The sequence below is a fragment of the Arvicola amphibius genome, chromosome 2 (genome assembly GCF_903992535.2).
Source record: "Arvicola amphibius chromosome 2, mArvAmp1.2, whole genome shotgun sequence".
Taxonomy (NCBI): Eukaryota; Metazoa; Chordata; class Mammalia; order Rodentia; family Cricetidae; genus Arvicola; species Arvicola amphibius.
The window spans coordinates 165902982-165930566 of NC_052048.2; the positions used below are offsets into that span (position 1 = coordinate 165902982).

Sequence of the window (27585 nt, forward strand, 5' to 3'; positions counted from 1 at the left end):
GGAAGGAGAGGGAGAGCAAAGAAAGAGATATCTTGATGGAGGGAGCCATTGTGGGGTTGGGGAGACTCCTGGTGCTAGGGACATTCCCAGGAATTCACAAGGATGACCCAGTGCAAGACTCCTAGAAATTGTGGAGAGGGGGCCTGAACTGGCCTTATCCTGTAATCAGACTGGTGACTACCCTAATTGTCATCATAGAACCGTCATCCAGTAACTGATGGAAGCAGATGCAGAGATTTACAGCTAAGCACTGGGATGAGCTCCCAGGAGTCCAGTCAGAGAGAGGGAGGAGAGATAACATGAGCAAGTGGGGTCAAGATTATGATGGGAAAACCACAAAACCACAGAGATGGCTGACCCAAGCTTGTGGGAGCTCATGAACTCTGCACCAACAGCTGGGGAGCCTGTATAGGACCAAACTAGCCTCTTTGCCTGTGGGTGACAGTTGTGTGGCTTGGTCTGTTTGTGGGGTGCCCCTGGCAGTGGGACCAGGAGCTATCCTTGGTGTATGAGCTGGCTTTTTGGAGCCCATTCCTTATGATGGGATGCCATGCTCAGCCTTGATGCAGGGGGAAGGGGCTTGGCGCTGCCTCAACTTAATGTCCCAGGTTTTGTTGACTCCCCATGGGAGACCTTGCCCTTTCTGAGGAGTAGATGGAGGGCGGAGTGGGGTAGTTGGGGAGAGTGGGAGGAGGAGAGGGAGGGGGAACTCTGCTTGGTGTGTAAAATGAATAGAAAATTTAAAATAAAAATAGAGAAAAGCTGTAGATGTGGCTCGGGGGCACAGCACTTACCTGGCAATGACAAGGCCTGGTTTGACCCCAATCACAAGAATGGTTGTTGTGAACGGGAGCGGGGGAGTACATGAGTCAACTCATTTTTAAGAAGGCTAGGAGGCTAATACCAGCTCTGACAAAGAACACCTACAGTTCACTTCCCATAAGCCTCAGGCTGAATGACTTAGACAAGGACGGAAAGATGAAGCCCAAAGCATGAAACAATGAGCAAGCAGCAGTTTGATGCTGGGTGTACGACAGGAGACATCCTAGTTAGTGTAGCTCTAGGAGGAAACTATATGTAGAACAGGAACCAAACTGAACTGCATGCTGAGAAGCAGCCTTATCAAGTTCACTTTCTTTCATCTAGCATTTAAAAAAATGGATTAGGCAGCCTCTCCATTTTCTCTGAGTGTTATCTCCTGGCAGAAGTCAGTCACCATCTCCACATTGCTATTCCCATAACTACAGCTGGGTTAGTTAAACATAGTCTCCCAGATACAAACTGCTTGCAATGTAATATCGTAGTGTTGCCAGCTGAAAGGCCAGGCTGTGTGCTGTTTTCTCTAGACTGTACTATCACATCAGCTTGTAAACCTTAAACAAACATAACTGAAAGTGTCAGGGCTTAAGGTTGGTGGGTCCTAGCCAATGCTCCCCAATAGCTCTCCTGGGCGTCTGAGTATGGAGAGGGGGTCCTGGCTCTGCAGATCTCTCTGTCAGCATCACACTGGCCTCTCTTCTCAGTTTGCATCCACAAGGTAGTCTTAGCCAAGAACCCTGCTGGTATTGTGCACACGTTCACACTGGGACTCTCTTGCATTCTTTTTCTTTAGTCGTGCAAGCACATTTCTGATATTCCACTCACTACGTTATTATTATTATTTTACCATATTTACCTCATAGTTAAAGAACACTGCCAGATCATCCATCCCCCCTTCAGATTCTTTCCAGAGCATATTGAGAAGTCTCATCGATTAAGAGTCCTCAAATGGAGGGGACAGTGAGAAACAACAATCACTTTCTGATGTGTTGGCTGACAGGAAAGTTCAAGACGAACACTGGCTCGAAGGACAAGCATTCTTACCTTGTTATATCAGAGTTTAACACTGAAGAAATTCTTTGGAAACATATGTGTTTTAAGCCTGATGTTTATTGAAGGACATTCTTCTCCAGGCAATCCTCAAGGATGGTGGCAACAGTTATTACTTAGAAAAGCCCTTGCTTGGTCTTCTTAAAAAATACAAGTAAATTTGGTACAGTTGATTCTGTTTTCCATACCCGTCCCCAGCCCCAGAGGGAAGCGTGGACTTTCTTAACTATTATAATCTGTGGGAAGACACAGAGAAAGATCCTCTACTATGTGATGTTGTTTCTCCCCATGGCCAAAGAGGAAAGAGGAAATGTCTAGGTGACAGTGGTGGGGGCCCGTGACCCTCCTCCTAAAACAGCCTGTCATGCCATTTCCAAAAAGAAATCAGCAGGAAGAGAGGTGACCTCAGAATGCCCAAGATAGATACAATAGGGTGTACTTATATGCAGCATGTGGTCCCCAGTTCTGGGGCTCCCAGAGAGGGGAAAGGGGCTTCTGTGGAGATAAGATCATATGCCTTAAGAAACAGCCCCCCTCCCCCCGAAGACAACCCAGAAGTCCAGTGTCCTTGCAGGTGCAATTGGAGTCCTTGAGGGAAGGAAGGGTGACGATGACCTCTGCTGGGGTCATGTAGGGGTCGTCCAGTCGGCGCTCTTGGGGGCCTTGCACGTGTGCACATCCAGGGCCTCCAGGCAGTCCTGACAGCGCACAGCACAGCACCAGTGGAATTTACACTCACATTTGGTCATCCGGGTGACATGGGACGTGTCATAGCCTCTCCCACAACACATGACTTCACAGCTGTCCATGCCTCGGGAAGTCAAGTTGCACACGCGGCCTGCTGTACCCAGAGAGCCTGAAAGACAAGCCAGAGAGACACGGCTGACAATGTCTGAGAAGAATACAATAGTCTGGACAACAGAGTCACGAGGGCCCTCCTTAAGAGCAGAGCCTAGTCCAACTTCCTCATAGCTTGCTGAGCCTGTGTCCTATGGGGCCCTGTGTTTTCCCCCTATGCAACTGAGAGGTGTCCAGCAGGCAGAAGCTAGGAAGGGTGGGCCTTTGGATTTTCTCTTTTCTTTTGGCCACCCGAAGCTGGTGTTCCTCCTTTCCATTAGATTGACTTTCTATATTACCCTTACCCAGGCTTACAATGAAGGGCCACTGGGAGACAGGCTGAGAAAAGAAAGAAACATGGATTTATTTCAGTTCTTGCTCTTCTACAAATCACAGAAAGGAAGCTGTGGCCAAGGCCAGCTTTCTCCGAGTTAGGAGGTATTGAGCCTTGGAAAGGAGAGGAGTCAGTTTCCTGAGACTTGCTTACATGGGCTTCGTAGGCCTGAACTGTAGTTGGTTGGGAGAGGAGGGCTCATTTGTCTAAGACATCAAGGAGGAAGGGCACATCCTCTCTTCTTCCCTCGTATGGTTTAGCAGACCACAGGAGCTCCGTGAAGGACCTGTGTGAGGCCCAAGTCCCATCCTTCAAAGGAATGTGGGTGGCACTGGATTAATGCCATCGCAGTTAATCGTTGTCACATTCACTAAATGACAGTCTATATTTGTGTATGTTTCTTCACAAGGAATTTCAAAGACAGAGTTGGCTGTGGCATCTCACACCTGCTAGGCCAGCAGTCACTGCAAAGTTCATGGCTAACCTGGTTTATATACTAAGTTCCAGGGCAGACCAGGACATAGTAATACCCTATCTCAAACAATGAAATAAGAATTTCAGATATACAAAGCCTTTTAATTCACTCCATCTGGGGGAAAACAGACAAAAACTCTTTTGCAACTTTATCCTTCCTATCTTTTCTATACTCTTGGTTTATAATCAAGAGTAGTGGACAATTTTGGAGTTTTCTCAGCTTGCAATGACCCTTTCTGTATCAGTCTCTCCTACCAAGATGAGCCATTGGAAGCCATGTTGTATAACAGCACTATCCTCACTGGACCTCGGGTAGGCACCTGACTCATTCCGGGCCAATAAGGTGGAGTTCCCAGGAGATGGTTGCTATGCATAAACTCAGTGTCTCTGGCCCAGAGCCTCTGAAAGACACGGATAAACAAATGTACAGGACAGTGTACAGTCCAGGCCAGACCAGGAAGAGGAGTCCTGCTCAAACGGGACTATTGCTTCATCCTACTTCCATCTCTTCTGGGATCCTAGTGACACATCAACCTTGGAGGTCCTTGAGACACGGCGATTACTCTTATGATATGGTTTGAACACAGCATCTGACGTATCGGCAAGCACTCCTCCACCGAGCTACAGTTCCCGGCCTAGATCTCTTTGTCCTTCTCCCGATTCCTCTTTTAGCTTAACTGCTCCTGTTTCTATCACAATCAACAACGATAAATAACTGCCAAACCTACAGAAGAAAAGTAAGGGGAAAAAAGATAATGATTTAGCTATTTTTTTTTCACTCACACCTCATGACTCTGTTTATCACTCTCTGCTCCATATGACAATTATCTCCGAGAGTGTCATGCTGCCCTGCCTCTGCGGAATGACCAGGGAAACAGCAGGGTTCAAGCTGGGTGTGAGGTCAAGCAAAGGAGAGGGTGGACCAGACTTGCTGTGCAAGATCAGCTGCCCCGAGCAGGAAGACAGACAGAGGAGTTTGCTGAGGACAGGAAGGGCAGAGGGCCGGGCTGGGGTGGAGGGTGGGTCAGCCAGGGATGGCCCTGAGCCTACATCACGCTGAAGAAGCACGGGGATAGAAGAGGAAGCAGCTGGGCCTGGATTCAGGACGACCATCAGAAAAATCTCCTCAAAAATCACTGATTGTGCAAAAAGGCCTGACTGCCAAGAGCTGTCTTTGAACACGACACCCGTTGTTTCATCTGATAAACATTTAGTTGACATAAACATGTATAAGATGCTGTGTTGACTGCCTGGGGTTTGGAGGCAGGGAAGACCTAAAATAAATAGACCCGACTCCTGTTCCTACCACACTTGTAAGGTAGTGGAGAGAGAAACGTGTGGAGAGGTACTGCCCCAATCTCCGCATCATTACTTCATCTGCTAACGACCACTGGAAACCACAGTAGAAAGCCACACAGAGTATCATGGCAGACAAAGCTCAGACTGTAAAGCCAAGGTCATTAGGGTGTGGGCAATTAGGGGTTTGCTTGTAGTGTCGCCATGTGTCAACAGTACAGTTGTGGCAAGCTTCTTTTTCAAAACGCTCTTGTAAAGTTGGCACAAAGCCAGCCTCTTCTTCATAGGGCTTCAGAGAGGAGGAACTAAAATTATACACGAAAGTATCTGTCAGAATAAGTGCTCAACACATGCTAAACATCCTTTCATTTATCTAGCACGTGTTGACTGCGACCTATGACGTGGTGGCCGTTCTCAGTGAAGATGCTGTCCTGGAGCGCTGCTCTTATTGTCCTACTGAGATTTCTCAGTATGAGTATTCATAGTAGGAAACGGGACCAGGGAAAGAGTCCTCCACTACATGGTTTCACCAAGAAGGTGGCACTGGAGAGAGAATGTAAAAGGTGAGCTGATGTTTAGGGAAAGAATGCAGGAAAAGGCATTTCTAGCACAGAAGGTCCTCGTGAAAATGCTCCAGAGAGCTTCATGGGAGGGCAGATTCACCATGACTGAAGAACAGGGAATGTGTTCTGCAGAAAGCATAGAAAAGAAGACCACAGCAACAGGTGAAAGAGCCCCTTGCCTTGGTAGAGCTTTGATTTTATTCTATGGTGGGTATGAAATAGTGTAGATTTTAATTTAGGGCAAACATACTTAAGTCTGTTAGAATGACTTGGGGTAAGAAGGCCAAATGGGAGTCCTCAGAAGAGTCCAGACAAGAGGCCACGAGAGGAGACAACGGGACAAAGCACAAGGGGCCTCAGAGGGTGAGCCACTAGAATTTGGCAATCTCTTGAAGTCAGGGGGTTGGAGATGGAGGGGTCAAGTAGAAAAATGACCAAAACATGTTCATTTGGCTCCACAGTGAGGAGGGGAGCATTCAATTGGCTGATGCAATGGGCTGGGGTGTGAGTGAAAGACAATCCAAGTCCTCAAGGAGCGTGATGGTAAAGTTAACTTAAAAGACAGCTGCAAGGACGGAGATGGATGAAGCTAGAACCTCAAGGTCATCCCAGGCCATAAGTGTTTGCGTGAATCATCGCACATCAACAGAAAGCTGACCCAGGCTTTCACTTCGGGCTAGTTTTCATTTAGACAAAGTATAGAATCGGGATAAACTAGCCATGCATATCTGAAGTTGGGGTAATGGTTTTTCTCAGAGGTCGGGCCAAAGAGCATGAGGGAGCTTCCAGCATACCGGGCCTCTTTCAGCTCTTGATCTGGGCACAAAGTATGTGGATGTATTTTATTGAGAAAGCTCACTATGTTCTGGTTGTAGCGAATGCAGCTTGTGTTAACTAAACTTTTCCACAGGTGTCGTGTATCTTAGTAAGAAGAATATGGTGGAGGGAGAAACAGAGGAGGCTACATGGGCCAAGAGCTCTGCATACGGAGCAGAAAGGCATTCCACCTAGCTGGGATTCATATTCAAAGGGGAGAGCAAAAGAACCGAGGCTGACGATGTGAGTAGAAGCTGCACGGTCAATGGCTTAGATAACTGGGCAGGGGTTAACATGCTCGTGTGTGAGCAACTGATTTCTATCGAAGGTCTTCATGCAAAGAGCAACATGTATTTAATTTGCGTTTGAGGAGGCAAAGCAAAGTGCTGGGACTGGATAGATTGAAGCAAGCCAAAAGAAGGGCAAGAAGATAAGTTAGAGACCTATAAGGAACTATGACATCTTTTTCAAGAAGTAAGGACTGAGGCCACATGCCTGTGAGTGAGATCCTAGCACTCCAGTGTTTATTCAATTTGTATTATTTTGTGCTTTGTCAGAAGTCTTGTACACCAATAAGCATTCTCTCTCTCACCAGTCTGCCATATCAAACTATGACAATACCATGACACGTTTGAATTCTCTGTCCTTCCCTCAGGCTGTGGCTCTGAGAGGGTTAGTATGGCAGGGGTAACATGTCTTGTTCCCAGATTGGGCTACTGATTTCTAACTTGGTGGCCTTTCCCCAGTGACCTGAAGCCTAACGATGTCAGATTGTAGTTTCGCTTGGCCCCAGGGAAGTGTCATAGTAGAGTTTGTTTCTCAAATGCAGAAATTTGGACTGGGCTCCCTCTGAACCCAAGGATTATTTATCAACTTGAATTGATACTGTCTAAGTGAACACCATCTAAGTTCAGGGAGAAAAGGCAAGAGAAGATAATGGTCACTGGAGAAACTTTGTCTAAAAGCAGATTCAGAGTCAGGCATGATGGTCCTGGCCTATAATCCCAGCTACTTGGGAGACTGGACTAGAATGATAGTGAATTAGGCACATCCGAGCTACATAGTAGGCTCAAGGCCTGCCTGAGCAATCTAGTCAGCCTTGTCTCAAAGTAAATTGTGAAAAAAAAAAAGCCAGTCATGGATATGGCTCCCTGGTAGAGTGCTTTGGGCAAAACCATGACGTCAATCCCTAGTGCCAAAATAAGAGAGAAGGACAGAATGTGGCTTTGGTGTGTGAGACAAAACCAGGCCATGGAGTGTACTGTTCATCTAGCAAATGATCAAAGTCAAAAGTAATGGGAACATGCAACCTCTCTGCTTCCCAAATGGGGCTTGGTGAGGCCAAGAAGAAGAAAGATAAAGGAGAGGTTTTGAAGTCCGAGAGCCACTCATATGAAAACAGTGGTAGGGTCATAGCTAGAGCTGTCACTGAACCTCCTGAGGTACTGGGGTGCAAGGAATGGGCCAATGGGAAGGCACAGAGCAAGCTACAATAACTTGCTCAGGCTTATACAGCCAGCAAGTGGTGGGTACTGTCTGAACAGAGCATGAGCAATACTTCAGTGTCTTCCAAGCTCTGTCCTTAACTTTTTAAAAATCAAATGAACTTGGAAGATGTGTGTAGTTGAAAACATGTAAAATTTCAGCACTAGAGAGGCTGAAAGAGAACAATCACGAGGTCTAGGCCAGGCTGGACTACATAGTGAGACTATGTCCCTACGCGGGAATATAGCTCAGTGTTAGAGCTCTTGCCTAGCACAGGTGAGTCTGTAGGATCCATACTCAGTACTACACTCCCCATCCCTAGCCTCCTCCAAAGAACTCACAAAGGGCCTGATTTATAGCTTTTGTGGGGTTGGGAGGGAGGATCTTTTTCTGCAACTCATGACATGTTGTTGGCTGTTTAGTCACATAGGGTTTTGTGAGAAAATAAAAAGGGCTGGTTAGTATGGTGGTTTATGCTGCATTTCCCCTGGACTGGTATGCTCTCTTTTGTAAAAAATAAAAAAAGTACATGTTATGTGCATATGGTATCTGTGCATGCGTGTAAGAGTATAAGTACAGTATATGTAGAGGTCAGAGGATGACTGTTCTACCTTGTTTGAAACAGGGTCTCCTGTTGACTTCTTAACTACATCAGGCTAGCCCATGAGCTTCCAGGAGGATCACAGATACACCCACGATTATGTCTGGCTTTTATGTAGTTCCCAGCTCAGGTTGTCAGGCAGCATGGATGGTAGTTTCAAAATACCAATTAAGACATTTGAAAAATGGCTTGAGCTAATGGTCCTCTTGGTCAGACCTCTCAAATTGTCATCTTTTAGGGACGAGAATGTATTTGGGTGCTCTTATTTTGAATTAACACACTTATTGTGAAAAGTCATGCTGCTTTATAACATTCTCTTGTTATGCTTTGACTTATGTAGTTCACAGGTCGCTCTGCTTTGGTGGTGAAATCTACCCAGATGTGTTGCCAGCCTGGCAATAGAGCTCAGTTCCCTGACACAGAGAACTGTGGACTCAGACTCCCGCCTTCCTGTCATCTTTACCCCAAACAGTCGTTCAGATCGGCTGCCTAAACTCTGTGACCATCCATAAGCAGACAGTCATGACATAGGGAAGGCCTATGTCATGGGAAGGTGGAGGGTGCTTCTTCTGGCTAAATGTGCCTTTCTTCTCCCCCTGGGCTGTGTCCTCATTCCAACTCACAATAAGAGCTCACATGTGTTTGGGAAAAGAAGGGAAGTTTCTAAATCGCATGTTTTTTGGACCACATATCACATTTGGTGGGGCAATATCAAGGGAACTTACAGAATCAAGCATCCCATCCCCAGAGCCATAAAATTAATAATGGAGTCAGGGTTCCCAGTGTAAAAACATTTCTGTCTCCACCAACATGCATCTTCCTGACAGCAGAGGAGGGACGGGGGGCTTTGGCTAATAGTTCCCAGACCCATACCTCAGAAACCTGGAGGAAGGGCGCTCCTCTCTCTCTCTCTCTCTCTCTCTCTCTCTCTCTCTCTCTCTCTCTCTCTCTCTCTCTCTCTCTCTCTCTCCCTCCCTTTCTCCCTCTATCTCTTACTCCCTCTCTCCCTCCCCTCCCCCTCCCCATCACCCCTCCCTCTCTCTACCTCTATCTTCAGAAATTCCTGCCACTCAGTCCAACAGAGGCCCATATGTTGACCATTAGGGCCTACAGCAAGATTCACTTAAGCCTGTCATCCAATAGGCTGTTTCTCCTCTGCTTGACTTACACGTTGTCATTAATGACACAGATTTATTGAGGGAACAAAAGAATGTTGCAGAGCAAATGTTAGAGACCGCACATCCATCTGCTTGTGGGCCTTCCCCCTTCCTCACGAGAAGGATTGCAAAGCTAATGCTACTTAGGAAAGGCAATATCTGTACTTAGTTCAGATGATTTTACTCATTTTTATTCATCTTCCCAGCTTGGAAAAGTTCGACTGGCACAGGAAAGGCATGTCCTTTTAAGCTAGGAAATTCTACAATGGAATTATCATTGTTATGGCCAGACTCAGACTTGCAATACCTGGTCTATCTAGTCTTGTCCAAATCATTTCCTGTTCTCCCCCTCCAAACCCCGACACTCACCCTGCTGCATGTTCCTTGAACTCCCAGCCTGCATACTCTCCAAATAGGCTCTCTCCTCCCCAATGAACTAAGTGACTTTTTGGCATCACTTACAGCCCTTAGATTGTGCTCTTTGAGATTCGTGCCCTCTGTAAACTTTCCTCTCCCTCCATTCCATGGGAATTCTTTTCACCTTTTCAAGATTCAGGCCCGCATCAACATCTTCCATGGAGTATACTCTGTCTGGACAAGTTCCAAGGACCTACAACACACTTCCTAGTAGGCTTATAATACACTTCCTGCAGTTGGCTCCATGTACTATTTCATAATGTCTGAGCCCACCTTCCTCGGAATAAAAGATGGGCCCCATCCTTTTTTACACAGTGTATAGTACTCAGGTGCCAATGCACAATTGCTTGTTTTCTTAATACAATATTAAGAACAGTTTCTTAAACACTAAAAACAGTGGGCTGGAGAGATGTTTCAACTGTTAAAGACTAGGCTCACAACCAAAAAAATATAAGAACAGCTTTCCAATTGTCTGGAGAAGGCACACTTCTCAAAGAAGTGTTTGCCAGTTTGCAGGTACCCAGTGGGAGCCCAGCAGTTAAACCTATTCTTCTTTAAATGTCTCCACTTAGCATAGAGAGTGCATGCCAGAAATGTGGTATATTCTTATTTTTTAAATTGTATGCATTTAGTTAGGGTTATTATTAATTTTTTTATGGTATGGTCTGATGCGTAGCCCAGGCTGACTTTGAGATCTCTGAGAGTGGTGAGATTATATATGTGTGCTATCATATCAGAGCATGGCTCATATTGAAACAGTAGAAATTAATATTGATAACTTAAAGGAGTTGATGGCAGCAGGTTAGGGATCTGTACTACAACAGAGTAAAATAAACAATTTAATCCATTCTCAATCACAAGAACCATAGAAATGATTAGATGAAGCATATATTAAGAGAAACAGAGAAGTGAATTTCTCCAAAGCCTCCCAGTCAGCATAAATAGTAGTGGAGAACAACTTAGAGACTCTGGGGTGCCTATCCATAATACGGGTCTTGGTTGCACTCTAATAATGTGAAATTTACGTAAGTTGGAAGAAGAAATACCCCATTATAAAGTGAATTTCATTGGGAAAGCTAAAAAAATCAATTCAGCGGGCGGTAGTGGCACATGCCTTTAATCCCAGCACTCGGGAGGCAGAGGCAGGCGGATCTCTGAGTTCGAGGCCAGCCTGGTCTACAAGAGCTAGTTCCAGGACAGGCTCTAGAAACTACAGGGAAACCCTGTCTCGAAAAACCAAAAAAAAAAAAAAAATCAATTCATTATCTTATGTACTACAAGGACATGTGATCAACCATGTTCATAGCAGCATTGTTTGTCATAGCCAGAACCCAGAAACAACCTAAATGCCCCTTGACTGAAGAATAGATAAGGAAAATGTGGTACATTTACACAAGGGAGTACTACACAGCAGAAAAAAGGACATTTTGAATTTTGCAGGCAAATGGATGGAGCTAGAAAACATTATTTTGAGTGAGGTAACCCAGACACAGAAAGACAATTATCACATGTACTCACTCATAGGTGGTTTTAAAACATAAAGCAAAGAAAACCATCTTACAAACCACAATCCCGGAGAATCTAGACAACAACTAGGACACTAAGAGAGACATACATGGATCTAATCTAAATGGGAAGTAGAAAAAGACAAGATCTCCTGAGTAAATTGGGAGCATGGGGACCTTGGTGGGGGGGGGGGTAGAAGAGGGGAGGGGAGCGGTAGGGAGGGGAGCAGAGAAAATGTAGAGCTCAATAAAAATCAATAAATAAAGAAAAAATTCTCTTTGTCTGCAACCATTAATACATCAGTTAGCAATAAGCTTTGCTATTCATCACACACACACACACACCAAATACACTCACCTATGTGGTGATTAATTTCTTGTTAGTGGTTCAAATGATGTCAAAGAATTGAATATACAAAACAACTTATAAAATTTGTTTACCAAGTTTTACATTCATTCTGATGACCAGAGTCAGTTTAGCAGTTTTTATATCCTAAATTTGTATTTTGAAAGATAACATATGTATTTTTAGATTATATATATTTATATATGTTATATATACTTGTAGATATATGTATAAATATAAATACACAATGAATTGTATTGAATTAAAAAACACTTTGTTTTCATTAATAGTGAAATCAGATGGAGTGAGCAACAGTCACACGAACAGTAGTAAATGAGGAGTAAAATAATCGAGTATATGGGGCAGAGATGTAGTCTGTTACTCTGTTTATTTGACATCTTCTATCTCATCCAGGGTAAGAGATGACAAGCAGCATAACATAACCATGAATCTTTGGGAAATGCCTACTAAAGCAAAAGTCCTATTTAACACTCAGGCTTAAACTGGACATTTTACAGGTAGAGCACTTTAATCAGTGATAAAAGCAGAGAAACAAACAGGCTTTGTAATTCTCTGCAAGGAAACCAAGCTACCTTTAAGCTGTCGAGTACATAACTGAGCTAGTGAATGAACATTGATTCAGTCCATCACGTTCATATACTGAGTATTGGGCAACATGGGAGTCCCAGTTAGGCCGGCTGGGGCCGAGAGGTAACTAAGAATTAAACACTGGCCCTTTCTATAAATGCAGAAACTGAGCTGTGCTTGGGCCTCTGAGATGGTGATGAACATGGAGAAGCAGAAAGGTCCTGCATACATTTCAGAAGTTCTGATGTGGGCGATACAGGCAAAAGAGAAGGGAGGATTGCAATTGGCTTGCTTGTTGATGGCTTGGCCTCCATAGCAGAGGGTAGATCCATTGGAAAATAGGGGGAGACAAGTTTTGAGAGTGGGACAAATGAGCAGTTCAACTTGGAAGGAAGTCAAGCAAATAAGTTTATTAGGCAGAGAACTAAACGCAGGATAAAGCAAGAGAACAGAAGTATTGACAGAGATACTTAGAGCTGAAAGGATGGAAAAGATCAGACCATGAAGAAAGTATGGAAAGGAAAATGAGGATCCTGAGAAACTCTGAAAAAAAAATCCACAAAACTGCAAAGTAGAAGGGAATAAAGTAGCCACTGAGATGTAAGATGAGCTAATAGGACAGGACAGGTCGGGAGCATAAACAGCACACAAGTCAAGACAACTGAGTGTTTTGAGGTTCAAAGGTTACTATATGTATTATATATTACTTACAAACTTGAAACAATGGTTTACTGGATTATAATTACTAATTACTATTAATTGTGCAGCATTAATAATTTTCTGTGTAAATGATCATTTAGAAGTCCCACTAAAACATTCTCCATATAGTCCTGCTTTGACTCTCTTTGCACCCTCTAGATATTAATTCATTAACTTTTGTAAGTCTCAGAGCATAAATTGATGAGCGACTTCTTCATGTTGTCAAAGTAATGAACATCCAGGAAGCAAGGAGCAAAGCCTAAGACACGTGTCTCAGACTGAGGGCTCCCTGTCACAGTGTAATGTTGCCTGGCTGCTGCCTGGGTCACCTATAAAGACCACATGGGAGGTAAAGCCTTGATAGCAAGGACCAACCAACTCTGCCTTCCTGGCACTGCCAAGGGTTTGTGTGTCTAGCATATAGAACAATCTCCATATTTCTTCAGTAAAGAAATGAAGGACTTAAAATGTTCTGGTATTAGGTGCACATATTAATATTTAGGTAGACTTTACCCATTGGTTAAAATCTTATTCCCTTGTTTTTAATCGCATCCCAGGATATAGTCAATGTTCATGAGTGTCTGCAAGTCAGGCCACAACACAATACTTATCCAGAATACCAGTCTCTGTACATTTTGATTTTAGGAGCCGGGTTTACATGGACTTCAAGGGCTACTTTGCCAAATAGTTTGCATAGGAATGAACAAATAGCGACACCAGGAACAGCTGACGGTCTGGCTTTGGGTTTTCAGAGGGCAGCGTGTTACACGAGCGCTCCATTTGTTTTTGAACTTGACTGGAGTAGAGGTGGAGGCTCGCTTGTTTCCTCTGGTTGGAGAGTAGACCTCGGGATGACCTCTGGCCCGGGTGAGAGTTTTACATCATACCCAGTGAAAGTGGTCTGTGATTAGATGCAGACACCTCCTCTGCAGGGGAGGGCAGCATTCCTTCCTTACAGATGCACCTATCTCTAACTGAAGGGCTGCTTTGATTTACAGATGCCTGGGGACAATCACCAGACTAGATAACTCCAGAGCCACAGGAGCGCTCATCCCAGAAGTCCCTCTCTAAGACGCGGACTCCAATTTGGCCTGCAAAAGATCACATGCCCAGCCTCACAGTTCCTAACATTCTGTGAACCTGGCTGCACCTCAGGTATTTATAATTGATCAGCAGAAAACACTTGTCTTCTTCAGCTACAGAATAAGGGGTATGTTTGGTTATTGTTTCCACAATTTCTTCTTCAAAAGTTTTCTTCTTATTTATTAGGAAATAATTAAAGATATTCCCTTAAAAATTTGAAGTGGTAGGGTAGAGAGATGGCTCAATGCATGAGAAGCTGAATGCAAACCCCCAGCCTACAGATGAAAGCCAGGCACAGCTTGCACGAGCCTGTAACCCCAGTGGTGAGAGGCAGAGATGGGTGGGTCCTGGGAGCTTTCTGGCCAGCCAGTCTAGCCAAAATGGCAAGCATTAGGTTCAGTAAGAGAGCCCGCCTAGTGGGAATAAGGCAGAGAATGATAGAGGAAGACAATATCCTCTCTGGCCTCCACACGTGCACACACAGGAATGTACACATTCACACACGCACACTACGCAAGGGGGAAGGAAAGGAAAAAGTCGTGGAGAGCTTCTAACTGAGAAGGGCTTTGACATAATCCAAATGCGGCTCTTTAATTCTGATCAGTTTTGAGCCCCCAGTTTTGTGGGTACCCCCATTAAAGGTCCATGTCTTCATGCTGAATCTCTATTACAGAAGACCACCCTCCCCGATTTCCTAAGGATCCAAAGAGGGAAAGAGTATAGTAAGAAAAGTATGGATTTTTGTTCTGATTCTTATCTACTCCTTTTATACTGTTAACTAGTTCCAGCCCATGAAACCTTGGACAAATCACAAAACTTTGGTGTTCTGTTTTCTTGATCTGAAAGTGAGGGGACCACTGCCAAGAGTTAGGGTATATGCATGGGTGGGATGCAGAGCAGACTTGACCTGCCTGGAACTCAGCTGTGGTCTCAGCATCCTTCCTGGTGATGTGTTCTCACCAGAAACATTCAGGCCAGCCACTCTGTGAATCCTTGTATCAGTGTGTCAGGGTTTCCTTGGAGAAGTGACTTAATAACCAAGATGTCAAACTAATTCCAACAGAAGTCCTAATGGCTGGAATCATTTAAACAAGTTAGTTACTTGCTAGAGATGTTGGATCTACATGTAAAAAAAAAAAAAAGGCAGGATGCATTTTCAAAATAGACATGGCTGGCTCAAAGTGATATCTATTGAGAGCTCTAAAAAAAAAAAAAAAAAAAAAAACACACTTTTCACCCTGTCTAAGTATCAGAGATGCTAAGAACAAAGTGTCCTTGGATTTCCACTTCTCTGATAACAGGGCTAAACCAGGACTATGCACAACCAAATGATTGGTTTTTTTAAACTTTAATGAGAAGTTTGAAAAGTATGGGAATCCCCTGATTCTGGTCATATGAGTCTCTGAGGAGGGCCCCACTATGGAGAATAATGAAGTGGACCGGTAGATGTATCCACTACATAAACACATGTGGCAAATCACTCCAGCGCACTCCTTGGCACTGTTATTCTGAACAGAATGCAGTGGGGACAGGAAGACCATAGGCAATTAGTTCAAACACCACACTCGCCCATAACCACCTGAGAACCAGGCTTGATCTTCTAGTGCTCTCCAGGAGAAGGTGCCCAGTAAACTGAATATTAAGTGTTCATTATTTCAAACCAACCGTTACGGGTGAGAAGATGAAATATAGGGAGCACAGGTATAACTTTTAGTAGAGTAAACAAAACCATTAAGAAAGAAAAGCAGTGTGTGTGTATGTGTGGATTTAAACATTACTACAAAGTGTTGTTCTGTCATGGAGCTTGTCTAGCCCTAAAATAATCCGTTCTAATGATAGCTCATTTTAAAAACATGAGAGTTCTATTTACTGGAAAGCAGACCCTTCCTACGGTAGATTATTCTAGCACAGTGAGTGTTCATTCTGTTACAGACTCAGGCCGGCAGCTTCCCTCCTGTAGACTGAAAGTCCCTATGCCTTCCTTCCATTCACTGTGAATTAGATGCAGGAGGCCTCTATTCTCAGGGCTCTCAGAGCTATCTTTCACATCTCTTTCTCTCCAGAGAAACTAGGGGCTGCTCTGGGAAGATTGAACCCAGAATCTTCCAGTGTGGTGTGGAGCAGTTTAGTAGAGCACACACCACAGGGACTTATCTCAGTCAGGGAAGATCCTCCTTTGAAGACGGCCATGAGTCACAGGACAACAGGCAAGACCTCCCCCAGTGCATGACTGCAACAAAACTCTCTCCATCTCACCCCCGTGGCTATTTGCATAATACTCCAAGTATTTGTGATCAAAAATACTCTTTGAACAAAGTGGACTTTTGTCTAATGGGATATAAGACATTCTGAGCCACAGTTTACGAAAAGAATCACATGTAGTTACCAAAATTAAAAAAGAAACTTTTTGGGTCACATGGATGACTCTGGCATGTTCTTGGGCACAGTACAGAGGACATCATTTCTATATATTTCATACAATTACAAATAATCTGGTAAACATATTGGAAATGTGACCTATCATATTGGAACTGGATACCGAAAAAGACCAGGATGGCTCCTGTTTGATCAATAACACCCAAGAACCAAAATATTCACCTATTTTTCCATTGGATGGGCTAAAATATAGAAATAAAATATCAAATTATATAGCTTACGTTGGAAGCCGGTCCTCTAACTGTGTGCCCTGCTGACTAAAACAACTAGAGGCAGAGTAAAATGGCAGAAAGGACAGACAGAGAGTTCTGCAAGTTCCTACCCCATAGAGCTTCAGTTCCCACTCCTATAAAACAAGAGGCCAGGAATCGGTGAGAGCATACAGCCCCAGCCCTGGGATGCAGTGGGCACTGAACAGTGATGCCTATGGTTTTATGGTCAAAATGCAGACTGCCAAGATTCAGTAGTGCCTATTGCTCTGGCAGGAGATCCAACTTTAGACCCCTGGGATGCATGCAACCGCCTGTAACTCCAGCTCCAGGGGTTCTGACATTCCTGACCTCTGGCAGATACTTGTACTCACAAGCACCACACAACACACACACACACACACACACACACACACACACCCCACACACACACTTAAAAGCAGAATTCCATTCTAATACAAATGTGAAGAATGAAGTCTTCAAGAATAATTAATTCAATAGCTTAAAAGGGCATGAGAGTTACATTCAGAAACTCTTCTGTATGATGAGGAAGTATGTTTTTCAGTTCCCAGAATACCAATGAGGAAGAAAATACTCATTGGGCATTCCCATTTCCTTCATTATATAAACTGTTGCAACCCAAATAACCAGAAAAAAGTCTCTGGGCAGCAGGTTTTTTAAGATCTGATATGAAATTTTAATCTTTACGTCTTCTCACAGTCATGCTTAGGAAATAGGCAAAACAGATGTGTTAGGCTCAAGGCTCAGGCCAAGCAGGGAGCCAGACATGCATTCCCTTCCAGATATGGTGTGGGAATAGGGCGTTCAGTTTTCTTAACTGTCTAATGTGGACAGGGATGTTCAAGGCTGTTCATCTGACTCTATGAACTGGGATGAGAGTTTGGTTGGTGCTAACTGCTAAGGAACACCCATCATTTTGCTTCCATTTCTCTTGGGTAAAAATTTACAGTCTTGTTAATTTATAGCACTGAAGGCTTAGGACTGCTTCATAGATTCGACAAGACCAGGGAGGTGTGCAGTGATCTTAGGACAGTGCTCAGCACACAGGTGTCTATTCTTGGGACCTAAAATGATTAAGGGAACTCCATGTCCATGGCTTGTGTAGAGTTGAATAGTTAGCTAAGGGGAGAAGCAGAGTCCTGGGTTGACTTATGTCAAAGCAACAGTTTTCAGTGTGGTTCCATTTAGCTTGTTGTCTGGTAGGTAGGATAACTTGGTAGCAGTCCCAAAACATGACAGGAATGCAGCAGGGTACAGAATCAGGTCTTTATGCTCAGCAGTGGGCATTCATAGGCTACATGTACAAACATGCTAAAGGCTGCAGGCAGCTAACTCATCCAACTCCAAAGGAATTTAACAACTAAGGACAGAAAAAGGGCTCCAGGCTTCTTATGATGCTCCCTGGTAATCTTGCCTATCAGTTAATCTAGCCTTAGCAGCTGGCTGCATCTGCCTTGTCTCACTGACTCTTTTGCAATTATTTCCGAATGGAAAACAAACCCAGAATCTAAATTGAAGGCTATTTTTTTTTCTCTGATAGTAAATGCCATTGCTTCCCAGTAAGCAAATGTCTTGAGCCAAAGTGTGCTGTGGGTTCCCATCACCTCCTGTCAGCTGAGGCCTTTTCACTCATTCGTAATTTGCTCTAGAATCTTCGGAGTCATTGCAGCCTAATATTGACCTTGAGGGTGAGAGGTTGGGAGGATACGTCTATAAAAGCAGACCGGTAGGGAAATCTGCTGTGTCCAGGCTAGAAGAGTGACTCTTGGAGTTCAAGATAGAGAACGTGTTGTTTGCAAGGGAAGGACGTGGCTTGAATAATGAGGTGCCACTCATCACAACTCCCTATACCTATGGCCAAAAGAATGGGGGTTCATCCTTGCTCTTTAGTATCTAACAACTGTAATTACACTGCACAAAGCATGGGATCGTGACCCAGAGCAGGCTTCAGAAGAGGCTAAATTCCCAAGCCCTGGGGTCATCTCCGAGTCACAGTGGAGGGATGTGTCATGGGGGAAGATTATTACAAAACTGTCGCCTGCTCAGCTCAGGAAGGATGCTGGGCAACCACACATAACCTTTCTCTAGCCCCCTAGCTAGAATTATGTTGGCCTGCATGTTTGACTCTGCCACACACCTTCTTGTTCATTCGTTGTTTCTTCAGAACCTGCACAATTATCAACCTATTTCTCTAGACACTTGGGAGGATTTTCTGTGCAGTTTCAGTATGAATTAGAGAGAACATAAGCCTGGAGCCTGAAGGCGGGCATGTGCAATTATACAAATGGCCTTCTGAAAAGTATAGGTACCCAGTTAGATTGTAGAGCATTGCTCCCTGAAGGAATTCTCGGAACTTACCTGCCTCTCGGTCCCTGATACAGTAGTCTGGAGAATTCTCAAAATACACGAGGTCATTTTTCGTTGGCTTCTTAAATCTCTTATTGGCCACTGTGAAGCCAGTGCCATCCTGGTTCATGACGACCTGGATGGCCCCGTTGTACTTCCTCCAAAGATAGTCGCCTGTTTTCCTGAAGTCAGCCATGGCCAGCCAGCATGTTCTCAGAGTACACGAGCCACTCACGCCGTGACACTTGCATTCTTGCTTCAAGAACCGCTTAACAGCCTACAGGAAAAGACAGAGGGGAGTTCAGTGGGGTGGACCTAAGCACAAGACCGAGCTATGAGTTTTCTCTACCTCAGAGCCTGGGGCTCTGCGGCATCCTTTGTCACTTGCTGGTTGTTTTGGCTACACTGTGGAAACTGTAGCCTTAGGTAAAGAAAAGATGGGAGACTCCAATTGTGAACCCCATCTACAATCCACGTAACCAACGCTCACTGTTTCATAGGGTACATAGCCAGCTTAGTTATTTTTAATCTAAAGCATTTTTCATACAATATATTTTGATAATATTCTTTCCCCTCTCCCAGCTCCTCCCAGATACTGCCCCCTTCCTTCCTATGCAACTTCTTGATCCCCCCTGCTTCTTTCTCAAAAACAATTTAAAGACAGAGTAAATGAAATATTTTCTAATATATAATAACTTATTTATCTTAAAAATGAATACTATTACAATGTTGAGCATCCTCAATCAGAAACCTGAAGTATTTTGAAATGTGGGGATATTTGCACATATAATATGAGATGTCTCTGATATCGAATCCTAGTGTGAACTGGAAACTCATTTATGTATAATTTTTGGAAATGGAGCTGGAAGATAATTTTATACTGGAGTTTGGATTGCTTGTGTTTTGATCGCAACCTGTCTCATGTAGCCAGGTAGAGAATTTTCCATCCCACCATCATGCCATTATAGAAAAAATGTCAGATTTTGGAACAAATTTGATTTTAGATTTATTTTTTTACAGTGAGGGATGCACAACCTGTACCCAAACCTGACTGATAACACAATTGCTAAAACTCATCGTCCAATGACTCAGATATTGTGACTACATATGGACTGCTTGTTGTGTACATTCGGTCTCAATGCCCTTATACACTGCAACAGCCCCCTACTTCACTGCAACAGTCCCCTCCTGTGCTCAACAGCCCCCTCCTGCACCGCAACAGTCCCCTCCTGTGCTCAACAGCCCCCTCCTGTGCTCAACAGCCCCCTCCTGTGCTCAACAGTCCCCTCCTGCACCACAACAGTCCCCTCCTTCACCGCAACAGCCCCCCCACTTCACTGCAACCATTTCAACTTTAGGAGGAAGAAAATCAATCTTAGAGGCAGTAATGCTCTTGCCCAAAGGAACACAGCTATTGGGGGACAGGCCAAGCTGTGCAGAGACTTATCTCAGAGCTTATCCCACAGCTCTGGCCAAGTGGCTTAGATGGCCCAGCTGTGCCTCCTTTGCTCCTTGTGAGGAAGCAAGGGAAACTGGGACATGCTGGCTCTTGACAAGAAGGCTGCTCTTCTGTGGGGTGAATGTTGTGGACGAGGGAAGGCCAGGTACACCCCAGAACTATCCAAGGAAATTTCTGCTCTGGTGTTGGGACAAGTTCCCATGTGACACCATTTGCAGAGAGAGTTTCTCCTGCCTTGCCCCACTACCCCTCGACATACCCCTCGAAGTGAGGAGAATAAATCGTGTTCAAGGTCTGCAGAAAAACCTCAAGCTAACATCCTTCCCACTTTACAGAAGGGAAGTCAGGGTTCAAGGAACCACTGTGACTTGTCTGAGCTTCAGGGATGCATGCAGAATGGGTGGAAGAAACCCAGATGGGCAAGAGTACATGTTTACATGTCTGTACTCTTGCTCATCTGGTTTTCAAAATGTCACCTAACAGCAGGTGTCGGGTAAAATCCCTCCCCTTGTTCTCTGTTTCATGGGATTCCTATTCTAAGAACTGACACCAATTTGTTCATTGTTTTTCACCTTTTTTGTTGTTTTTGAAATAATATCCAAAGACCCCTTAATATGATACTGGTGCTAGTGGGTTGTGAGTATTGAAAACTCAAATCCAGAGACGCCAAGAAATGCCATTAAGGAGACCAGAAACCCTGGGGATCCACCAGTTTCTGTATTTGGTCCTCATTCAAAAACAGCACAGTGGAGCCTCTCTGTCAACCCATTTGAATCCCCAAATTAGAGGGATCTAAAGGGAGAGCAGAGGTAAATGGGGTAGTGGATCCCTTGATGATATTCTACAAAGTGCTATCTGAGCAAAACTTTCACGGTCTCTCTTCCTAAGAAACTGAAGGCAGGATTTTCAACCCTGTGTGCACTCTCTTTGAGATTCTGATGTATCAGCGGGGGATGAAGTATCGGGTCAGTTGACAGAAGGGTAGATGAACTATGCTGCTGGGAGCTCTGGTCTCAGCCAGCCTGCATTGCCCCTCACGTGTTCACGTTGTTTTCAGCTGCCTCTCCCTAGTGACCTCGCCATGGTTGTTTTGCCCTAGCGCTTGACCTGGCTTTGCCTCTTGCACAGACTTGCTGCCTGACCAAGATATGGTAGAGTCAGGTGTGCAGCGAGGATTCCCATTCCAGAAGTCAGTGTCTGTTTACTCACCAGCCTGGAAATAAGTCAAAAGCATTCAAGGGCAAAGAGAACCACAGTTACAGGCAAGGCGTCATAGCGGCCTCAGGTTGTTTGGTTATGGGGCTGGATTGCTGTTTTCCAACGTGGAGTATTGGCATCCACATAGTGTTTCCCACTTTGCCAGGCATAAACAAGACTGTGCCCCCATATACCTGGTCTACGTCCTTCTGATTGTGAACCAGCAATGCAAGGGCAAGACAAAGAACTGGATTCTCTACATTATGGGAACTTGGACATCTGTAAAGAGCATCTCAATGTAAGAATCATCCTCTTGCCAATGACCTTTACATTCCAGGTGCTGGGTATGAGCCTCACTGGACCATCCAGTGGTAGACAAACACAACCCAAGATCCTCCTAAGATCTGAGAGCATCCTATAGAACACACTCCATGCCAAGTACTGACTCCACCCTTTCTCTTACTCCCACATTCCTTTTGCAGCTAGGCTATTCATTTGTTAGTAACATTCCCAGGTCTAAAAATACCAGGAAACATCCTTGCCCTGCCTTTGTCATGCTAAGTTTCCAGGTGACAAACTGCAAAGCTGACATTCTCATATGGTTAGTGGGAAGATGTGCATACTAAGTTTAGATCTGCAAAACACACCTAAGTGATGCCTTGATGCCTACAGAGCCACGTGGCAGAGGCAGATGCTGCTGATCTGGGTAAACACATTTCCTCCCTTGCTGACTACTGGCTTTACTCAGGGGTTGTGAAGCTGCGTGCTCCAGGCCTGACCAAGGTCTCTCTGATCCCAGAGAGGCCTAAATCATGAATGTTCATTTCCCTGCTCACACACTGACTTCTCTTAGCGCATGGACCATGATGATCCAATTTGTATCAATGGGATTCCGGATAAATGGTGTCTGGCTTGGAAGGAAGTTTCCTTTACTTTTTAAAGGAGACATAAGGAGAAATGCTTTTTCTTTGTCTCCTGATGACTTTTTTTTTCGTACTGTACAACACAAAGGACACGAGATCAGCAACAGGATAATCAGGATAATGTATACAGCTGTATGCTTAGTCTTGAAAGATGTGAGGAGCTGGGTTCTGGAGAGAACTGGGTTGTGGACAGGCTCAATGAGCCCTACTAAGATTTGCCCAACATCCAGACCTCTTGTGATCCAAGACAGTAAGTTCTCCTCATTATTTAGTGCCCCTCCACCACCGAGGAGGGGCTGTTCCTGGCAGGTGAAAGTACCCAAGTCAACTCTTGGCTGTGGGTTAATGACAGACCGTAGCGGAGAGCTCACACTCCCTTACTGGCTTGTGCCACATCTCCACTTCAGTTAATACACTGCATGTCCAACACTTGCACCTGGGATCCACCAGTACCTTTTCTATTTGCAGAATTTAAAGCTTTTAAAATCCAACCCTTAACCCGGAAAACAGCAAAGCGCAAATCAAGCGGAGAAGTAGAGGGAGGACCATCTGTGCTCTGAGATTCTGTTCCAGACTACGTGAGGAGAGAGGAACTCATGGGGCCACACCATGAGGGTCTTGAATTCTAATAGCCCACTGTATGACCCCATTGCTTTTATTTCAGACAAGGTAGCATGTGACCCAGGCTGGCCTCTACTTCATTGTGTAGCAAAGAATAACCTTGACCTGTTTCCACAGGATTACAGGTATATGTCAGCACACCCAGTTTTTATGTGTTGCTGGCCGTTGGATTCTGTCCATGCCTTGTGCAAGCATCTAGCAAGTGCATCACGTCTCTAGTCCTACAATAGCATTTACTGATCACAGCAACCATTTATTGAGGTCTTAACCAGACTGAGTCCGGCTCTACACACAGTGATTTACATGCACTATCAGGTACGCAACACAATTAAGCGAAGAAAATTAGTTTTCCTATTCCAAAATCAAGGTCCAGTAAGGACAGTAAGATCTCTAGTCACTAGCTAGACAGAGAAAGAACTCTGTACTCCCTGACTGTAGTCTTCCTTAACAAACATACAAAATCCTCAGTCACATTGGGATCTTCCTGAAACTTTGAATTATCCATCTCATTTCCCTCCCTTCTTAGGAGAAATCAAAAATTCACTCTCTCGTATTTGCAATAGCAAACGATGAGACCGAGGATGGCATCGATGGAAAAATGGCTATGTAAATTCCGGTACCTGGTGAATGTCGGTATTTTGTGGCTCTTTAAATGATGGGCAGGTCAGTGTTTTATGCACGAAAGAAAGTCAAGTGAAGAAAAGAAAATGCAGAACAGTACATATGGTACGTCCCGCTTTGAAAAGCTCAGCATATGTGTCCACGCAGAGAAGGAAGGGAAAATGTTCTTTTACAACCTGGCTGTGGTCTGAGGAAATGCAGAGTCTGGCAAGAGAGGGGAAGACTCCAGCTACTCTGTGTAGTAAAATTTCGGGAATCCGAGGACTGTTCCCTGGCAACTGGAGAGAGCAGAGCCGTGGTTCTTGTTTCTGGCGGCGCGTTAAAATCACCTGGGGATCGTTTGCAGCTCCTTCCCAGGCCGAGTAAATCAGAACCTTGAGGGGGTGGGGCAGGCATGAAGCCCAGGCCCTGAGAGGGAGGACTTGGAGTTCTTCAGGTAATTCCTATACACAGCCTGGGCTGAGCGTCAGGTCCCCGGACTGCAGGAGAGAGGGTAAGGAGTTCGTGCTCCACTGCCCGAGACTGGGGGCCTCTGGAAGGCACAGCACAAGAGATGGCCTGTGGCAGGGGTGGGCGCTGCATGTTTATGGACCGGGAAACTAGTTATCTAATTACGGTTGTTTCCCACTCTGTGTTTCTAGGGTATCTGAATCAGCAGGAAAAAAATTTCCACAAGTAACAATCTCCCCTGTGGCTATTTTGGGGAGAATGAAAGAAGGTGCCCAAAGGTGTAAGACCTCCAATTCAATGGCTTTGCGTGTTGGTAGACCACACAGAAGAACTGAATGAGTGGTTGGACACCCCTGAGGTTTTCAGGCACACTGGATAAAGAGTTAGGGGTCTCCCTTTCACAGCTGCTGATGGAGGAACTGGTGACATTTTATTGGATGGCAGACCTGACTGAATAACCAAATCAGAGCACTACCGTATAGTTACAGTTAAGTCTTCCATGATATATCTAGACGCGTATTCGAAAATTTGAAAACAATGATACTTATTGGCTCTCTACATCTATGGCTTCAACAAAGTGTGGATTAAAAAAAAATAGGAGGAACTTCAGGAAATTCCCCCAAATTAAGACTTGAGTTTGTATATGTGAGCTCTGCGTTGAGTCCACCCCAATGAAGCACTGTGTAGACAGGCTTCTGCCAGCTCACATCTCCAGTCTCTACCACTCACCGTTTGAGCACTGTTCATGCACATCTTGTTCATGCATGTAATGTCAGATCTACGAAGCTGTGTCCTTACTGAACATGCTCAGACTTTCTCTGGTCGTTATTCCCTACTCAACATGCCATAACAGCTATGTATCATCTAAATTATCAAATGATGCTAGTTGAAAGAGATAAATATGTGTACATATACATACATACATACATACACACATATGTAATGTGCAAATAGTACACAATTTTATGTAAGGGATTTAAACATCTCAGATTTGGGATATCCACAGAAGATTCAGAAATCAATGGACCACAGAAGCTAAGGGATAATGATGTCACTAACTGCTGTTAGCTGTGAGGTCAAGTGCAGAGCTGTCGTGGGACTGAATTTTATCTGCTGTCCTACAGCACAGCCTCTCTGACATGAAGAATGCTCGTAGGACGAAGGACAAGCTTCAGAGCTGAGATTTAACATCATGTCCTCCTTCTCTGCACACACACCTCCCCGACGCCATGTTTTCCTTTTGTCTGACTGTTCTTTCTGCTTGTGGTACATTCTTAACTCCTTGAAAGAGCACAGAGGGTACATTTTCGGAATTCTTCAATGTCTAAGGTCTTACTTAGGCCTTCACATTTGATTAATAGCTTGGCTGGGTACAGAATTCTGGATTGGAAATGAATTTCTCTCAAGTTTGGAGGTGTAGCCTTCAGGTTCTTAGCCTCCAGTGTTGCAGGTGGGAAATAGGGTTTCTTATTGATCCTTTTAATATGGATTTGTTTTGGCTTTTGTTTCACTTTTTTTTCCTTGCACAAAAAATTCTAGAATATTTTCTGTGTTCTTGCAGTTCTGAAATAGCACACCTTAGGAATTTTTTCCCCATTTTCTCCATTTCCTGATAGTTATCAGAGTTTTTCAACTTAGACTGGTAGACTTCAATGCTGAAATACCCTCTTTAAATTTGCCTTTCTGCACTTTCCATAGTCTCTGTGGCATTCTATTTGGTTCATAGACCCTGCAAATACATTCTCTATGCCTTTTTAATTTTAATTTTTTTTGAAAACTTTTCTTCTTGGCTTCTTGAGGGGGAAAATGCACTAAAGTAACATTTCTAGTTTTTCCCATCCCTTGTTCTTTTCTCCCCAGAATGGGGAAATGGACTTGTCCAATTGGTGAGTTTGAAGGAAGGACTAAAGGCTTTTCCTCTCTTCTTCGGTGGCATCTGCTAGGCTATTAAGAGAATACACTATAGCCAAATCTCTCAAACCAGCCAGCGAACTCATGAATGGGATTCAATGCCTAGCCTTTGAAAGGGCTGGAGAGTCCACATTCTGTGTTCTGTTTGGAAGCACTGTGTGGCACGAGGCTCCATCCCTTGGTGTAGGACTTTCCAGACAGCACTGAAATGAACGTGATGCCCCATCTGTCTGCTCATTCGGTACCTGGTTTCCAACGCAAGTGAGAAGTGGGGGATTGTTTGTGGAGCTGCTTAAACTCCATTTATAATCCGGGGGCTTGGCTTTACTTTTGGGAGAGCTCTTAGGTTTCCTCATCCAATTCTTGTCCTCCTATCATCATTATATCAAGACTTCCACTTTTGCTTACAGACGTACTATTTTCTTGGATCTCGTGGAGAAGACTAATCAGGCTTTGTAAAATTTCTTCTCCCATCCGTAAATTACTGATTTTAATTTGGGAGTGATTTTCCATTTTATTGCACACACTTTTCCATTGCTCAGTTTATCAGTTTTATATCTATCTATAAATATTGTGTTTTCTTTTTGCTGCCCTCCTGTTAAAGAAGAATCAGTTGTAACTCGTTTCTTTCCAGTGTGAGACTGACAGCTTCATTCACAACCTCACACACACACACACACCGCCATGCAGTTAGATCTCCACTGCTCTGTTGTCTCCTGAAATCTCTCCTAAAAGCTCTCATGTTCTATTCCTGGTTTTGATTCTTACTGAAGGCCATTGGCCCAATCCTGTTAGGCATCCCTAGTCAATTCCACAGCTCTCACGGATCTTTATAGCATTAAACTGGCCAGAATGATCCTGGAGGACTTCACCACTGCGTACCAGAAAGTCAGCTGATTTTCACTCTGTGGTGTCCTGTTACCCTGTCACTGTAAGCTGGCTCGGGTGCTACAGCTAGTTTAAGAAAGACAGATAAGGTAAGACACTTCCAAGAACAGTAGCCCCCCTTATTTTGGTGTTTAGCACTAGAACAAAGAACATTTTTAGCTCAATATAAAACCCTTTTTTTCTAACATTCTCCAGTTGCAGTGTTAAAATCTTACTGATCATATTTTTTGAAACCCTTAAATGTTTGATTTTGAGCATTTTTAATTTTTTGACTTAGAGTTTATTTTCTACTTTTAGAATTTAACATTTTAAACTTCCAATTATAAAAAGGAATTCTAGATATGACCATTATATATCACAGAAACAAAATTCTGTATGTTAAAAGACAGAGAAAGTAGGCTGGGCAGTGGTGGCACACATCTTTGATTTCAGG

The 27585-nt window shown here is 44.2% G+C and overlaps 1 protein-coding gene across 1 annotated transcript in view; it reads right to left on the reverse strand.

Moving 5' to 3' along the window:
• Positions 1-1909: 1909 nt before the first annotated feature.
• Positions 1910-27585, reverse strand: part of Wnt2 (Wnt family member 2) — a 40618-nt gene continuing 14942 nt past the window's right edge. The window contains exons 4-5 of the mRNA XM_038319712.1: positions 19095-19359; positions 1910-2725 (exon numbers count right to left, since the gene is read on the reverse strand). Coding sequence (XP_038175640.1) covers positions 2496-2725; positions 19095-19359 — 495 coding nt within the window. The 3' untranslated portion in view covers positions 1910-2495. The remainder of the gene's footprint in view (positions 2726-19094; positions 19360-27585) is intronic.